This window comes from Natator depressus, chromosome 3, assembly GCF_965152275.1.
Source record: "Natator depressus isolate rNatDep1 chromosome 3, rNatDep2.hap1, whole genome shotgun sequence".
NCBI lineage: Eukaryota > Metazoa > Chordata > Testudines > Cheloniidae > Natator > Natator depressus.
In genome coordinates this window covers 99,768,513-99,787,135 of record NC_134236.1, presented here as the reverse complement: position 1 = coordinate 99,787,135, position 18,623 = coordinate 99,768,513, and the positions used below count along the sequence as shown (strand labels likewise).

The window sequence follows — 18,623 nt, the reverse complement described above, 5'->3', positions numbered from 1 at the left end:
GGGCTGTGCCACATTGAGATGGCAGTGTTGAGAGAGGCTTGCACTGCAGGTGTTCATACCGCAACTGTTCTGGGGACACAGGACTACTGTTTCCAGAGCTGTCAATCCAGCACCTTTCACAGGCTAAGCAGAAAATTTATTTTAAGAAAAAAAAAATTTACTCTGGAAGACTCAAGAATAATTAAGAAAGAGTAAAAACATATACTGCTTATTATTTCTGTTTCTATGGCATTTGCTATCTCTCCCATTGATAGATACTATAATTCAAGGGTGACCAACCTGTGGCTCCAGAGCCAAATGCAGCTCTTCAGAAGTTAATATGTGGTTCCTTGTATAGGCATCGATTCCGGGGCTGGAGCTACAGGTGCCAACTTTCCAATGTGCCAGGGGGTGCTCACTGCTCAACCCCTGGCTCTGCCACAGACTCTGCCCCCCTCTACCCTTCCCCCCCCCCCCCCCAGAACCTCCTGCACACCACGAAACAGCTGATCGGGAGGTACCAGGAGGGAGGGGGAGGCGCTGATTGGCGGGGCTCCTGGTGGGTGGGAGGTGCTAGGGGCTGGGGTGCTACTGACATATTACTGTGGCTCTTTGTCAATGTACATTGGTAAATTCTGGCTCATTCTCGGGCTCAGGTTGGCCACCCCTGCTATAATTCATGCAACTAAGTTACAGATTTGGAACTAATAATAAAATTGTGTCCAGTTTTATTGCTTTGCTGCCTAGGTATTTCAGCAAATATAATTGTGTTCACTGTAATCATCCACTACTTGCCAAACATTAGGTCTTTACTAAGCACCAGGAACACAAAAGATACTAATAAGGAAAGGAGGCCATTCCCAAAACTATAATTGAAACTCTGGCTCAACATGAGCCAGTGTTCTCTCTCAACATCCACATATCGTTAAGGATTGCCTGCAACTATGACAAATAGAGAAATGTTCTTTTTCCACCCTGCTTAACTGAAAAACTATGAATGTGCTACAACTGAGGACCTTTGGAGCAGACTAGCTTCAATGTTTATTCATCAAAAGTTGACCCAAGACACTAGCAAACTACAAAATACAAATGATTGCTTTTCATGACTGCCAGGATTTGAAGATTGTTGCTTGCTATAAGCACACATTTCACTATCATAAATATGCAGCTAATTTGCATAATGCTACCTATTTGCGTACTGCTCCCACAGCTTCTACCCTCATTTCAAAATCTTAGAGAACAGGTCCTTATTATCATTAACTTTTTGAAGAAGTGCACACTTTAACCCTGTCACAATTAATCATCCAATGCTTTTGTATGGCTCCTAAGGAGCAAGCTATCAACATTATTGCAAAACTGCTTAGAATTGTAAATGATCTTTCTGCCTGCTCTCAGGCATTTACTCCGCACACATATTGCACCTTATGATAGATAGATAGATAGATAGATAGATAGATAGATAAATACATACATACATACATACATAAAAGCAGCATGGTTAAAATACAATTTGAGGTCGCTGAAATGAAAGAGCAAAAGAATAATTTTGTGGATAATTTTACCATTTTTACAATACATTCGCTAATTCAGGAGAAAAGTAGTGATACAATTTTAGAATCCTTAGGATGACCTGGATTCTCAAACCTGTTGGTTCCAGATAAACAAGAAATCACATTTTTCCTCAGAACTATTTAAACAGAAAATCTATCAAGTTCGCAGGGCAAACCAATCAGTGAAATAATAACTTAATGTATTTGCTATGAAGAGGCAAATCTTTCAGTTTTATGATCAACAAGACCCCTTTGGTTAGTTTTCTTATCCCCGGAGTTACTGGTCATTGTGTATATGAATAGGATTTCTAAGGACTACAGTAAAAATAAAATACAATAAATTGCAATGGACTTTGGTTCTTCTCTCAATATTCATTCTGAATATTTATAATCATTTTAAGTAGCACAGAAATTCTAGTTATAAAAGCAGAGCACATATGTGATAACTTTCATATATATCTCTTTCTCATTCTTACCCCTTGTAAGCAGGGTCTGATTGAGGTCTCCACTGACATCTAGTGAGGCCCTTGAGGGGAAAAAACTTCAGTAGCAGACTGTGCTTGCACAGAAATGCCTACTCTGCCTAGGTGCACAGCAAGATGGACCTGCTTTGCCAAAATGATCAATTTTGGCTGGTTTGGGTTACAAATCACTCTAGTATTCGAATGTGGGAGTACTGAAATGTTGTTCTCCTTACTCTTTGAGTAAAGGGCAGCAAAACTGTGCTTAGCATGCCCTGATTGAGGGGGGTCACCCTAAACTGAACCTCACTTGCTAAGCCGGGGGTTAGGATGCCAAATCCCAGAGGAGATGAGAGTTGGTGGCAGGTGTTCATACACGGCAGTGTGGACACTGCATAAAGAGTCATAAATACCACTTGACCTGCTGCTCTCCAGTGTTTAACGACAGAGCTGACTGGACTCAATTAAGAGTCCTTGCTTCCAGCTGGTGATTCCTAGAGCTGTCCTAACTGCTGAGCAAGTCTAGGGGCTAAGCCTTAGACCTTGTTTGAGAACAATGAAAGGCAACACAGAAGCTGCACTGAGAGTAAGGTTCTACACTACCTGCTGAAATCACTGAGAGCTGGGTTAAGTGGTGGAACCTCAGAATGTGACATGACAGCAGCAGCTACGAGCCAGTTACAGAGGTGGCAGCTGCAAGGCATTGCTCAATGCCCACACCCCCATGAACACACCGCTGAACTCTGGGTCTCTGCTAACCAAGGACCGCCAACTGTGAGTGGGGTGCCACGGAGGGGAAGGGGAGTGGTGTGATAAGGGGCATTCCTTTGTTGGACCTTCACACCACAAGGTGAGCAACTGAGACAAAGGACACTGCCCAATGCACTGTGGGGTGGATGTTTGCCTGTGGTCACCTGCTTCTGAATTATGGTTGTGGTGCTTTCCCAAATTAATGCTGGGTCCCCTTTTCCCTTTGAATAAAAGTTTTATTTTGTTGTACATGGACTCGGTGCTTGTGAGAGGGGAAGTACTGCCTCTTAGAGGCACCCAGGGTGGTGTTTAGTTTTCACAGGTTACTGGGTGAGGGCTCAAACCAATTCTATTTTCTGTTCTTGAGAGAAACCCCATGACACTGAACCCTACCCTTCTTGCTGCCGACTCCACTTGCCAGAAGCGTTACACCCTCCCAATATAAAAATGTTTAGTGCCATATCTCTTTTAGAGGTGAGAAGATTAATGAATAGATAAAAATTTTCTAACAATTACTTACCCTCATTGTTCCTTTTAAAATTTCCTCACTGGACAAATTAAGGGCTTTACCTTGCTCTCACTGAAGTCAATGGCAAAACGCCCCTGAAGTCAATGGTGCAGGATCAGGGCCTACAAGTTTCTGGGCTAACAAAAGTGGGTAGGGGCAATGGCAAAGGAGACAAACAGGGGATGGCAAAGGATGCTAGATCACAACTATGACCAAAGTTGAAGCAAATGTGTTCCCATCAGCAGCGGGAGGCTCCTTGTGTATGCATGAAGTCAGACTAAATGACCAACAGTCCCTCTGGCCTTTTTTTCCTCTCTGTTCTTCTGACACTGAGCTCAGACACAAAAGCAAAGATAACCTGGACCCACAGACGCATTGCTGAATGTTCCTCCCCACACCATGAGAGTGGAAGCAGCTGCAAAGAGGAAAGAGCAAAAAAGCATAAAAAACAGAACTCAAAAGAAAAGATGCACAGAAAAGAAAAAATAAAAAGACAACAGAATGACGGAAGAACAGGGACAGGAAAAGACAGAAGGGAAAGAAAAATGGAGAGAAGGTGAGAGAAGGTGAAGAACAGACCAAAGAGGAGACAAAGGAGAACCCAACTGTCAATATATTGTAAGAAGGCGCCAACATAAAAAGAAGGCAAACTGATTCAAACAATTTACCAAACAGCACACCGCATGTGAGTTTAAAGCACACAGTGGTCCCACAGATCTTTTTGGACAAATACCAGGAAAAGCTACAAGTAGTTTGATTTGCCTGAGGATTATAGGGGTTTCCCTTGTGCCAGCCCCTTTGGTTCTGCTTGATATTTATTTCTGAGTTTAACACTTTGCACTGATTGTATTTCACTTATTGGGGTACTAGGGTCATGTTGTACTGTAACTGGATATATTTTAAAATAATAACAAAACTAGTGACTTCTGTGATATTTATCCCTCTTTCATTTCCATTACCCCAGAATCCTTCCCTCCTCTTGCTGAGTCTTCTTCAGGATGGCCCTGGAATCCATCATTTTGTGAATGTGCTTCAGAGAAGTACAGTAGGCAGGCAGCTTTAGCAGCAGGCCCATCAGTCAAAGGTGATGACAGAAATATGGATTAAGGATTTAAAAAGTGCTTTGACAAAAATTTAAAAAACCCAAAACAAAAGCCTTGATAAAACTACTGCCCTGTTCATTTCACCTGGTACAAAGTTGCAGCTGCACAAAAGGGTTTTTTGCATCATGTTCTAATCCAAACAGCCACATGAGTAGCCCTTTTGGAACAAAAAGCAGAGCAGCCATATCTCTCATTTGCAATGAAAAAAATGTTGGATGTATTTTTCCTAAGCACACCTTTCTGCAATGAAATTACAGACTGTTAATGTTAATTTCTACATGCTCACCATAGCAACTGAAGTCGATGTGGATCTAATTTTTTTCCAGCTTGGCTCTGCTTTCTTGAGAACAGCAATTTAAAAAAAAGTATATGCAGCTCTCTTTCTAAATGATATAAACATATCAAGCAACAGTTAAGCTACAACTTTTTATAGCACATACCTGTGATGGCCCATGTGTCTTGCTCGTTTTATGTGTCCAACTCCTTTGCATCCTGCAGTAGGGCATCCTCCATGTTCTAAAGCTTCCACTAATTCCAAGGGACCTATATATTCGGACATACGAGAAATTAGAAAAGTTATGTAAATTTACACACAAGCAAGAACTGGAGGATTACATTAACACATGGAGATGTAAATAGGTACACACCACACAACTTAAAGTATTTATTTAAATGTATTTTGCAGAAGTATGATGGAGACTAATGCAATATGTTTTAAAGAGGAAATAAAAACGTCCTGTGTAAATGAACCTCTATAGAAAAACTACATAATTAATAGTCCATAAAAAAGTACACACAATTTAGAGCATTTATTTGTCATATCTTTTACATTAATCACACTGCAGCTGTAACAATGTTATTTTGAAAGAGCAGAGAGTCAAACTAAGACTTCCTATTGTGCTTAAAGACAGAGATCTGTTCATAATGGATATTGATCTTTGAGGTTCTTAGTTTGAATTTTCCAGTAAATGAAGAGGTGGAAATCGATGAAGACAACATTAGTAAGAGCAAGTCATAAATGCATTTTTGACAGCTTACTCCGCTGAACTTTTGGGAATATCTGGTTTTCATCAATGGATAATACATTGAGGATTTAGAGTAGCAGCCGTGTTAGTCTGTATTCGCAAAAAGAAAAGGAGTACTTGTGGCACCTTAGAGTACTTAGAGTGCCACAAGTACTCCTTTTCTTTTTACACTGAGGATTGTGGAGGCTTTGAAGAATATGACTAGACTTTAGGTTTGGTACTCAATCAAACAAGCAGTACACGATCCATGATGTCAGCAAGTCAGACACTGAAATTCTCCAGTTTAGCAGTTGGAGAAATCTCTTCTGAACAGCAGCAAACATGAATTGCTTTTAGTATTTTTCTTTCTTGAAAAACACACACACACACACACACACACACACACACACACACACACACACTCAGACATACACATGAAAGACAAGATTTACTTAAAGAAATCTTCCTACATGACATACATATTTTCACTCACAGCAAAACAAGAGTGTGGGAGAGAGAGAGATTTAATTTTCAGCCATATTCCAAAAATACACCTTTTTGGAACTCATTTCATGTTACTCTGATTCCAGTGGAGTCACACCGGTGTAATGGTGGCTTAAATGGTGTAATGGAATGGAGAACTAAGCTTCTTATCTTGTTTACATCAAAAAACAAAGTCCATAACCACAATGCAATATTAAAAAAAATAAAAAAACCCACACACAAATGCAACCAGACAGACAGCCTACACAGAGCTGGATTTTGTGAGTGAATTTGTGTAGCTAACTTTCTTTCACAACTACCTCAATTGTGCATGTGAATGGCTAACTAGATGAAAACCCCGTCTTGCACACACAAATCAGATACAGAAATGCAGATGCATTTTTAGCATGCATTAGGCACCTGAACTTTGGAACAGTCAGGCCCAGAGTATCCAACAGGTTAATATTAATCTCACCTCTGATTTAAATAACTTTCAAGGATGTTGTTGATAACATCCACAGTGCAGCACATTAAATAGCAGAAATACTATTCCTATTATCGATAAAAAGTTTAGTCAAATTCCTCTGTTCTGCCCTGTCCCAAATAACAGTCCAGGTGGAACCTGAGTGTTAACTCCAGTGCCCGGAGCAACAAAAAAATAAAACTGTTTCTTTGGGTGGAAGTTTGCTCCTGCTAACAAGTTCTTACGGAGGTCAGCCTAGCAGTCAGCGTTAGAACAATGTTCATCCATGGACAGGATCCTAGAGCAGTCTCTAGGAGCTGGAATTGCTGAAAAGTCAGTGCATTCTGTGTAATACCAGGGAAATTCCAGAAGACTGGAAGAGTGCTAATGTTGTGTCAATATTCAGAAAGGACAAGCTGGATAACCTGATTAACTATAATCCACTTAGCCTGACAACAACCCCAGCCAAAACAACAGAAAGGTTGACATGGGATTAAATTAATAAAGAATTAAAGGACAGGGATATAATTTATGCCCGACAACATGATTTCGTGGAAAATAGATCTTTGTCAAACAAAACTGATTACATTTTTTGGTGAGATTACAAGTTTGGTTGATAAAGGCAACTACATGGATGTAATATACTTAGATTTTTGTATGGCATCTGACTTGGTACTGAAAAACATTCTCATTAAAAATTAGCACCACACAACATCAATACTGCACATGTTAAATGGATTAAGAACTGGCTAGCAGAGATCTGAGAAAGTAGTTGCGATGGGGGATCATCGAATATGGGTGTTTTTAATAGTGTTCCACAAGGATCAGTTCCAGGCCTGATGTTATTCAACATTACCGTCTATAATTTGGAAGTAAATATAAAACCACTGCTGATCAAATTTGTAACAATCTTAAATGAATCAAACAGTAACACAGAATCTCTACAGACAGAAGTTCCATGCTTGAATAATAAGAGCATAGCAGTAGGAATATACTACTGACCACCTGACCCAAGATCGTGGCGGTGACTGGGAAATGCTTAGGGTGATTAAAGAGGTTACAAAAAACAGAAAACTCAGTAATAATGAGGGATTTCAACTATTCCATGGGTTGGCAACCTTTCCGAAGTGGTGTGCCAAGTCTTCATTTATTCACTCTAATTTAAGGTTTCGCGTGCCGGTAATACATTCTAACGTTTTTAGAAGGTCTCTTTCTATAAGTCTATAATATATAAATAAACTATTGTTGTATGTAAAGTAAATAAGGTTTTTAAAATGTTTAAGAAGCTTCATTTAAAATTAAACTAAAATGCAGAGCACCCTGGACCGGTGGCCAGGACCCGGGCAGGGTGAGTGCCACTGAAAATCAGCTCACGTGCCGCCTTTGGTACGCGTGCCATAGGTTGTCTACCCCTGAACTATTCCCATATTGACTGAATACATGTCGCCTCAGGATGGGATGGAGAGAGAAAATTTCTAACCACCATTAATGACAGCTTCTTGGAGCAGCAAGTCCTGGAACCCACAAGGGGAGAGGCAATTCTTGATTTAGTCCTAAGTGGCACACAGGATCTGGTCCAAGAGGTGAACAGACCTAAATCATTTGATAATAGCAACCATAATGTAATTAAATTTAACATCTTTGTAGGTGGAAAAATACCACAGAAACACACCACAGTAGCATTTAACTTCAAAAGGGGGAACTACACAAAAACGAGGAGGCTAGTTAAACGGAAATTAAAAGGAACAGTCATGAGAGTGAAATGCCTGCAAGCTGCATGGAAACTTTTTAAAATCACTGTAATAGAGGTTCCAGCTATATGCATACCCCAAATTAAAAAACAACAACAACAGTAAGAGGACCAAAAAAAACCTGCCAGCATGGCTAAACAGAGTAAAAGTGATAGATAGAGACAAAAAGACATCTTTTAAACTCTGGAAGTCAAATCCTACTACAGAAAATAGAAAAAACAAACTCTGGCAAGTCAGGTGTAAAAGCATAATTAGGCAGGCAAAAAAGAATCTGAAGAGTAATTAGCATAAGAGACAAAAACTAACAGCAATTTTTTTTTAAGTACATCAGAATCATGAAGGATGTTACACATTAGTGGGGCCACTGGATGATCCAGGTGCTTAAGGCGCACTGAAGGAAGACAAGGACCTTGCAGAGAAACTAAATGAATTTTTGCACTGGTCTTCACTGGAGAGGATGTGAGAGAGATTCCCACAGCTAAGCCATTTTTTTATTTTTAGGTGACAGTTCTGAGGAACTGTCCCACGTTGAGGTGTCAATAGAGGTGACTACGGAAACACTGATAAATTAAACAGTAATAACTCATCACCAGCAGATGGTATTCACCCAAGAATTCTGAAGGAACTCAAATATGAAATCGCTGAACCACTGACTGCAGTATGTAACCTAATGCTTAAATCGTTCTCTGTACCACATGACTGGAGGATAGCTAATGTAATGCATATTTTAAAAAAGGCTCCAGAGGCAATCCTGGCAATTACAGGCCAATAAGCCTAACTTCAGTATCAGATAAATTGGTTGAAACTATAGTAACTAACAGAATTATTAGACACATAGATGAAAACAAAGTGCTGGAGAAGAGTCAACATGGCTTTTGTAAAGGGAAATCATGCCTCACCATGCCTCTTTGGGGAGTAGGGGATCCACAAACATGTGGACAAGGGTGATCCAGTGCATATAGTGTACTTGGACTTTCAGAAAGCCTTTGACAAGGTCCCTCACCAAAAGCTTTTAAGCAATCATGGGATAAGAGAGAAGATCCTCTCACAGATCAGTAACTGGTAAAAGATAGGAAAAACAATGGGTAAGAATAAATTATCAGTTTTTACAGTCGAGAGAGGTAAATGATGGGGTCCCCCAAGGATCTGTCCTGGGACCAATGTCATTCAACATATTCATAAACGATCTGAAAAAGGGGTAAACAGTGAGGTAGCATAGTTTGCAGACAATACTAAATGATCAAGATAGTTAAGTCCAAAGCAGACTGCAAAGAGTTACAAAGGCATCTCTCACAAAACTGGGTGACTGGGCAAGAAAATGAAAGATGAAATTCAATGTTAATAAATGCAAAGTAATGAATGTTGGAAAAACATAATCCCAACTATATACACACAACGATGGGGTCTAAATTAGCTGTTGCCACTTGGAGTCATCGTGGATAGTTCTCTGAAAACATCTACTCAATGTGCAACAGCAGTCAAAAAAAAAATCTAACAATGTTAGGAACCATTAGGAAACTGAGAGATAAGACAGATAATATCATATTGCCACTACATAAATCCATGTTACGCCCAGACCTTGAATACTGTGTACAGTTCTTGTCACCCCAGCTCAAAAAAAACATTAGAAATGGAAAAGGTATAGAGAGGGGCAACAAAATGATTAGGGATATGGAACATCTTCAATTTGAGAAGAGATTAATAAGACTGAGGCTGTTCATTTTAGAAAACAGATTACCAAGGGAAGGATATGATAGAGGTGTATAAAATAATGACAGGTGTGGAGAAAGTGAATTAGGAAGTGTTATTTACCCTTTCAAATAATACCAGAATTAGGGGTCACCCAATGAAATTAATAGATGGTAGGTTTAAAACAAACATAAGGAAATACTACACACAATGCACAGTCAACCTATGGAACTCACTACCACGGGAAGTTGTGAAGGCCAGAAGTATCACTGGGTTCAAAAAAGAATTAGAAAAGTTCATGGAGGATAGGTCCATCAATGGCTATTAGCCAAGATGGGTTGCAACCCCCTGCTCTATGTGTCCCTAAACCTGTGACTGCTAGAAGCTGGGACTGGACTAACTGATAAATTGCCATGTTCTGTTCAGTCCCTCAGAAGCATCTGGCAGCAACCACTGTCCGAAGACAGGATACTGGGCTACATGGACCATTGGTCTGACTCAAGATGGCCATTCTTAGTAAGCAATTCAACATAAGCTCCCAGTGAGATACTATGTCAAGAAGAGCTCATATGATCCTTGGATGTATAAACAGGGGAATAGTGATTAGGAGTAAGAAGGTGATTTTGGATCTGTATATGGCTTTGGTAAGACCGATTCTGGAATACTGTGTACAGTTCTGATGCCCACATTTTCAAAAGAATGCTGAAAACCTGGAGAGCATGCAGAAAAGAGACACAAAAATGATTCGAGGATTGGACAAAATGCCTTACTGTGAGAAATGTAAAGAGCTCAATCTGTTTTATTTATCAAAAAGAAGCCTGCAGAGTGGCTAAGCACCTTCACAGGGACAAAAATCCCAAGACTAAAGGACTCTTTAATTTAGCACAGAAACACATAATAAGAACCAATGGTTGGGAGCTGATGCCAGAGAAATTCAAACTAGAAATTAGGCAGTTATTTTCAACAGAGAGGGTGATTAACCACTGGAACAAACTACCAAGGGAAGTGGTATATTTCTCCATCTTTTGGAGTACTCAAATCAAGACTAGATGCCTTTTCTGGAAGATATGCTTTAGTAAAATACAAATTACTCGTCTTAATAGGGGTAAATGGATGAGGTTTAATGTCCTATGAGATACAGTTCAGACTACATTATTTAACAATCTCTTTGGGCCTCCACCTATTTATTCAGTTTAGTCATGAGCAATATTGATGAGTTCCATATGGAGCCATAATTAATCATGCAAAACTGGTGCAAGGACTGGGAGTAGAACAGGAAAATTGAAGGCCTGAGAAGATGCCTTGGGACGATAACAAGCAAAGCAAACTTTCTAATGCTCACGGCCACATGACAGTGGTTGCTGAGTAGAAAACGGCTGCTATATTTGCCTTTAAAGTCACTGCCTGCTGACACTCTTTAGTTCATTATTTTGTAAAGAATGTTGAAATGCCCTGAGTATAAAAGGCATATATAACATCTAATTCTATTCTGCTCAATCCCAAATACTCATCAACATAATGAAGCAATCCAATAAAGAAAACAATAAGCCAAATACTGAAGAAAATAGCCCTGAAATTGTCACTTCAATCACTCTCACATCTTTCATTAAATAGATACCTGCAAGTCACTGCTCTAATAACCAAACTGTTCACGATCTACAATTGACCATGGTGAGCTTACAACTGGTGATAAATTTAGTGTCAATAGTTAGAGGTTTAGCAGTTTAAAAAATAAAACAAAAACACCTTGTCTCTGATTTACTGCTGCAGTTGCACACATTTCAAATGACCAAATTGGCATTTCTCTATTTCTTGGGAAATGATCTGATTGCTAGCTAGAGCAGAGGTGAATTTCAGATAAATCTGGAACCAGATGAAATTTAGACATTTGGGGTTTGGATATGAATTTATGATTTCAAAAACAAACAAAAACCAAGTATTCCTTGACTGTATACTCTGTGGGACTGGCCACTATCAGAGATAGGGTACTATACCTGATGGACCACTGTGCTGATCCAGTATGGCAATTCCTATATTCCATTATTTGTACGTCTATAAAAGAGAAAGGAATCCTGCACCTACATCGAGCCAGCTGAGGGTCAGAGCCATAGGGCCAAATTCTATGCTCGTGTAAATGGGCATAGTTCTATTCATTTCAGGGGTAAGCATCAGGCGACGATGAGGAGACAGTGGATTGAGGAGTAGCGTCCTCATCCTCCCTCGCCTCTTATTCCTCAAACATCTCCTGCTGCTGGGGAATGGTCTGAGGTGGCAGAAACTGAACTTCCCTCTCATCCCAGTGGGCTAGGCCCAGAGCCCTAGAAAACTGCTGACAGTAAGCAGCCCAGGATCCCAGTATGATCACTGGGGGTGTCATACGGCAGAGGTGATGGCATCCAGAGTTGATCCCACCACTTGTGATGACTTGCACTGGACTCTTCCCTGTATCTATGACCCACGTAGAAAGTGTTCCTTTAAGGATGGGCAGGGGAACCCTGTGCAGAGACTAACGAGACTGAATGGACTGAGTGAAAGTCCACTCTGCCATCCTCCTCAGAGCACTGGAGGAGCCCCAACTGAAAACGGTGGTGAACTGGGTGGTGTTGATGATAAATTGGGTCTGGGGACCGAACTAGTGTTGGTACACGGGATCCTTGGTGCCCATGATCTGTGAGAACTGCGGTTCCTCGGCTAAAGCTAAGTCCTTCAAGAATCAAAATTCCTGAGGCACCGAATGGGACACCAGTACCGATGCGATGGTCTCTCTGGAAGCCAACAGTACCAATGGTTTAGAACTCTCCACGGGAGATACTGGTGGAAGAGATGCATCTTATCTGGCAGAATGTTTCTCCTGGTCATCCCCAGTCAGTACAGAGGCTCGCTTAGAGCCATGTTTGCTCTTGTAAGAGCTTCTTGGTTTTCCAGCCCTAGTGGTACCAGAGGAACCTGCAGCTTCCATCGTACCAGGTCTAGAAATTGACGATTCCAAGACTGCTGACTTAGGAGACTGAGATCTCTTTGGAGCAGACCCCTTATGGGGCAAGGTACAGCCCCTCTTCTTAGAGCCTCTGAAGGTCTCTGAGGTCTCTCCCTTCTTGGGGGAGTGATGAGCCAAGGTCAAAAGGGTACTAGATCTTCCCAGAGACTGGAATATGGGGGGTTCCCATGATCTGGTTCCAATGTGGGACAAAGGGAGTGCTCCATCATCCGAAGCCTCAGTTTGATCTCCTGGTTCTTGCTGTCCCTACATTTCAGGGGTAAGCAGAAGTTCACACATTCTGCAGAATGTGTGATTCTCCACAGCAGTGGATGCAATTGGAGTGGTCATCAATCCAAGCCTCCCAGCAAGAGAGGCAATGGTTGAAGCCTTGGGAGCTGGACGTACCCTCTTAAGGAGGCAAGTCTCTCTGATAGGAGAAGAGAGGAAAAGAGGTACTCCTCTCACTAAAACTAAAATCTATCTATCAACTAAAAACTACTACTAAGATTAAAAAAGGATTCTAATAAGATGAGGCATGCTGGAAGCGGACAAGTATTTGAGAGCTTCATAAACATTAATGGATATATTTTCACAAAATCTCTGTGAAATGAGGGAGTATTATCATCCCCACTTAACAGATAGGGAACTGAAGGGCAGAGAAATAAATCAAAAGTATCCACTAATTCTGGGTGCCCAATTTGAGACATCTAGGACTTGATTTTTCTGCTTACTTAGCATTCTATATGATTGATTTCAGTAGTAGATGTGAGTGCTCAGCACTTCTGCAAATCAGACCCAGAGTCTCAAGTCAATCATCCAGAAAATGAAGAACACACATGTGAGAAGCTTGGATTAAGTGACTTGACTAGCATCACACACAAACTCTATGGTAGAGACAGGGATAGAATCCAATTCTCCAGAGCAGTATTGAACTGACTAAGCCGTGAGATTGGCCTCTCTAATCCTATGCCTCATTCATTAGACACTTTCCAACTTTCACAAGAAGTGAAAGAATGGTCCTATACAGCCTCCTTCACTACACAACCTTGATTCATCCTCCGAGCACATCCATTCTGTGCAGGAGCTCACAGACTATGTCCACTCTATGTCTCTGGTAGAATCCCTTTCAAACCGGCAGCTTCAAGTCCCCTTTGCAGGCCTGGAGCACAAAAGGGACTAAGCCCACTTTGAGCATCTGGCACCACATTTTAATCAAGTGCCTTTTCAAAAAGTCTGCACTGTGTAGGGCCTCAAAACAAGTTAACATTCCAAAATGTGGAGAGAGGACCCAGGGACAAAATCCTGGCCCAACTAAAGTCAATGAGAGTTTTGCCACTCATTTCAGTAGGGTCAGGAATTCCCCATAGATTCCTCTAGTATACAAGGGTAATTCTTATGCATAATTGTTAAATTTCATTTACAAGATCAGTGAAGTCACCTCTTAAAAAGCAATTAATTATGCCAAATCTTAATAAATTATGTGTTTTGTTATAAACATCACATCTACTTATTTTATATTGCATACACCAACTTCTGCCTTCCTATGAACTGGGTCACAGAGAAAGCATTACACAAATTACACATGCCCCTCATCATAACTTTAAAATTATACCATCTTATGATTTCTCTTACTAAGAGGAGGCTGAAGAGGGTGTCCAGTTTTTGCACACCAGCCTGCGGGATGGATATCGGGGCTATCTGCATCAGTCCAATAATCATAAATACTATCCCAGCCATCAAAGTGCACCTAAAAGCAAAAGAAAAACCATCAGAAAAATTCTCTATAAAGTCATTTTACCTCAACAATCTTCCAAAATGTTAGGCTTTATAATGTCAGCTTCTTTAGAGAAATAACATGAGAAAACTGTAGACATTACACAGCAGTATAAACTAGATTTTGGGCATTAGTCTGCTTCCACTGAAGAGAAAGGAAGTTTGTTGTTTACTTAAGTGGGAGCAGAATAGGTCTGTGTGTGTGTTACACTGTCAGGCTCAAAATATACATGTACATTTATACAGTTATAATGTTTATGTATATACACTAACACTTTAAGGGCCAAATTCTGTCCTCCCTCTCTCTCAAAGGGCTCTAAACATTTAGAACAGTCAAATTCCTATTTTAAACAGGAGTTAACCCAGTACATAGACTTTGTAAAGGGCCTCTGCACAAGGATGAATTTCACCACCCCCAGAAACAAAGGGATCTATAGCAATTTGACTATTTGTAAAATTTGACTAATAAGGGTAAGGAATTAAATCAGATGAGAGACCGAACTGTGATTCTGTAGAAGACAATCACTGATTTTCTTCAGGTTGGGACCAAAGATCTGCAACCCTAACTTACTTAAATTATTGTACTAATGAAGACCTTGGATCTTTATTTCTTATGATCTTATTTATAAAATGTACATAAAAGGCTATTTCAATATACAATATAAAGTTAATTAAACTGCAAGGGTCACAAATATTGACATTTTAATATATTAGACTGGATAATTTTTTTGACAGGACCAAACTAATGTGTAGTTTATGCAGAAAATGTGTAGGTGTGCAGATATTAATTTTGATGACTTCACACCCTTTGTTAATTTGGATTCAAAATGAAATGTCAGTTGCATTTGCTGCCTGAAATGTCATGTATGCATAAGAACTCTCTGCACACTGTAGAAAGAAATATCCTTCATATTCATTTAGCTAGCTAGCATTCCAGAAAATGCCAGTATTTTAACAGTTAAAAGACTCAATAAGTAAAATGATTTATAAATCAAAGCAGAAAATAACCCAGACATACAAGTCTTCTGAAAAAACAGCAAATCCTTTAGCAAACATCATTTGAAATTAATCCAATCTGAAGTCCAGAATTAATATAAGTTTCTACACCGCAGAAGCTCCTGACAGGGAGAAAGGAAATCTTTATTTATTCATTCATTCTTTTTAGATTTTCCCTGTCTCACTTGGGCTTTTGCAGGGTGGAAATTATAGAGAAAGATTTTATTCATCTATCCCAAATATTTTATGAGCCCTAATACAAAAATCACAGCAATCTTTTGATATTGGGTATTATTAAGTCATCAACATTCTTCTATAAAACAACTTTTATCCCAACTATTCTCAATGCAATTCCCCAACACACTCATCCTTTATTCCTTAGCTTCTATTTCAGCACATCACTGACTAAAAAAACAATAGAGATACCCCTTCCAAAGAAATTACTTGTGTATTAATCAGTGAGGAGGATGAGAGTGAGTTTAGCAGTGCATCAATGTGATTCATATCTTCCTGTGCAAACTATCAAGGTCCTTAATTTTGGAACTTCAGTATTTATTTTACAAAACAGTCAACATGTTGTAAACAGGACCTCCAATTTAGAGAGAGAGAGAGACAGAGATTGACTTACTTTTATCCTGTGGTCATCAATATCTACAACAGTTGCTACTCTGATAAGTACTGGATTCCTCTTGTCAACTACCTCAAGTTTCATATTTTTCTGAAATCCATGAGATGGTTTCTACAATGAGAGATGATGGCTATTTCAATGAAATGTAAAAAAACTGTTATAAAATATAAGGGTAATCATTCCCCTCCAAAAAAAATCCAAACATAAAAACTGTTGTATTAAAATAACTTAGTCTAGAAAAATAATTTACTTCTCTAGGAGTTTAGTCTCATCACTTCAAGCCCCCAGGTAAATAAAATAATCATTAATGCTGTAAAGATCTTTAATGCTATAAGTTTCCCCTAAACGCTCTAGAAATGTTTTAAGAGCATTTCCACCTCTATGAAACAGCATACTGCACAATAATTCTACATATTGTATCTCCTTACACTCATACACTTTCATCATAGATCAAATGGCACTTTAAATTATGATTAAATTTACAAGTTTGCCATAGAGGTTACAGTGTGACCCAAGGGCCTCTTGAGGCCAACTAGCAGATAGCGCAGGGATGCATAAGAGTTACAGGAATCCCATGGGTCTGGTATTTACATAATAGTTCACCAAAGGGTGTCACAATGGTCAACATCGTCTTTGAAAAATGTATGTGCAGGTAGCATGTAAGGAGACACATTTATGTATTAGAAATTATGTTCTTAAAGTCTTGAAGTTAAAGGCAGGTTCCACCAGACAGGTGGTGGGAGACATGCATTTCCCTGCCATTGCGTAACTTACAATGCAAGTCTATCTGCATACTGAGTCAAATGCTAAAGAAGATTTTGTGGGGACATCAGGAGAAGAAAATTAACAGGAAGAGGTGAACAGTGGTGGGGTGGGGGACCCCCGTTTACAGGAGAAGAACAAAGGACAGGTCTAATACATCTAGGGATTCAGGGAGATGCTCTGGCATTCTTGGTCTTATGAAAGCCATCCTGGTTAAAAAATGCTGCGAGGAGGACTTTGGGTAACCAGAAAGGAGTACTTGTGGTACCTTAGAGACTAACAAATTTATTTGAGCGTAAGCTTTCGTGAGCTACAGCTCACTTCATCAGATGCATTCAGTGGAAAATACAGTGGGGAGATTTATATACATAGAGAACATGAAGCAATGGGTGTTACCATACACACTGTAAGGAGAGTGATCACTTAAGGTGAGCTAATACCAGCAGGAGAGCGGGGGAGGGGGAGGAAGAGGGGGGACACCTTTTGTAGTGATAATCAAGGTGGGCCATTTCCAGCAGTTGACAAGAATGTCAGAGGAACAGTGGGGGGTGGGGAGGGGGAAATAAACAAGGGGAAATAGTTTTACTTTGTGTAATGACCCATTCACTCCCAGTCTCTATTCAAGCCTAAGTTAAGTGTATCCAGTTTGCAAATTAATTCCAATTCAGCAGTCTCTCGTTGGAGTCTGGTTTTGAAGTTTTGTTGAAGTCTTTGAAGAATTGCAACTTTTAGGTCTGTAATTGAGTGACCAGAGAGGTTGAAGTGTTCTCCAACTGGTTTTTTAATGTTATAATTCTTGATGTCTGATTTGTGTCCGTTTATTCTTTTACGTAGAGACTGTCCAGTTTGACCAATGCACATGGCAGAGGGGCATTGCTGGCACATGATGGCATATATCACATTGGTAGATGTGCAGGTGAATGAGCTTCTGATAGTGTGGCTGATGTGATTAGGCCCTATGATGGTGTCCCCTGAATAGATATGTGGACACAGTTGGCAATGGGCTTTGTTGCAAGGATAGATTCCTGAGTGAGTGGTTCTGTTGTGTGGTGTGTGGTTGCTGGTGAGTATTTGCTTCAGGTTGGGGGGCTGTCTGTAAGCAAGGACTGGCCCGTCTCCCAAGATCAGTGAGAGTGATGGGTCGTCCTTCAGGATAGGTTGTAGATCCTTCATGATGCGTTGGAGAGGTTTTAGTTGGGGGATGAACGTGATGGCTAGTGGCGTTGTTATTTTCTTTGTTGGGCCTGTCCTGTAGTAGGTGACTTCTGGGGACTCTTCTGGCTCTGTCAATCTGGTTCTTCACTTCAGCAGGTGGGTATTGTAGTTGTAAGAATGCTTGATAGAGATCTTGTAGGTGTTTGTCTCTGTCTGAGGGGTTGGAGCAAATACGGTTGTATCGTAGAGCTTGGCTGTAGACAATGGATTGTGTGGTGTGGTCTGGATGAAAGCTGGAGGCATGTAGGTAGGAATAGCGGTCAGTAGGTTTCTGGTATAGGGTGGTGTTTAAGTGACCAACGCTTATTAGCACCGTAGTGTCCAGGAAGTGGATCTCTTGTGTGGAGTGGTCCAGGCTGAGGTTGATGGTGGGATGGAAATTGTTGAAATCATGGTGGAATTCCTCAAGGGCTTCTTTTCCAAGGGTCCAGATGATGAAGATGTCATCAATATAGCACAAGCAGAGTAGGGGCATTAGGGGACGAGAGCTGAGGAAGCATTGTTCTAAGTCAGCCATAAAAATGTTGG

At 40.2% G+C, this 18,623-nt stretch overlaps 1 protein-coding gene across 3 annotated transcripts in view; it reads right to left on the bottom strand.

The window, feature by feature from the left end:
• The window catches only part of L3MBTL3 (L3MBTL histone methyl-lysine binding protein 3), a 148,964-nt gene that overhangs the window by 40,104 nt on the left and 90,237 nt on the right, over window positions 1-18,623 (bottom strand). For all 3 annotated transcript variants that reach the window (XM_074948407.1, XM_074948406.1, XM_074948408.1), the window contains exons 14-16: window positions 16,119-16,229; window positions 14,354-14,468; window positions 4,792-4,894 (exon numbers count right to left, since the gene is read on the bottom strand). In XM_074948407.1, the coding sequence (XP_074804508.1) occupies window positions 4,792-4,894; window positions 14,354-14,468; window positions 16,119-16,229 (329 nt within the window). The remainder of the gene's footprint in view (window positions 1-4,791; window positions 4,895-14,353; window positions 14,469-16,118; window positions 16,230-18,623) is intronic.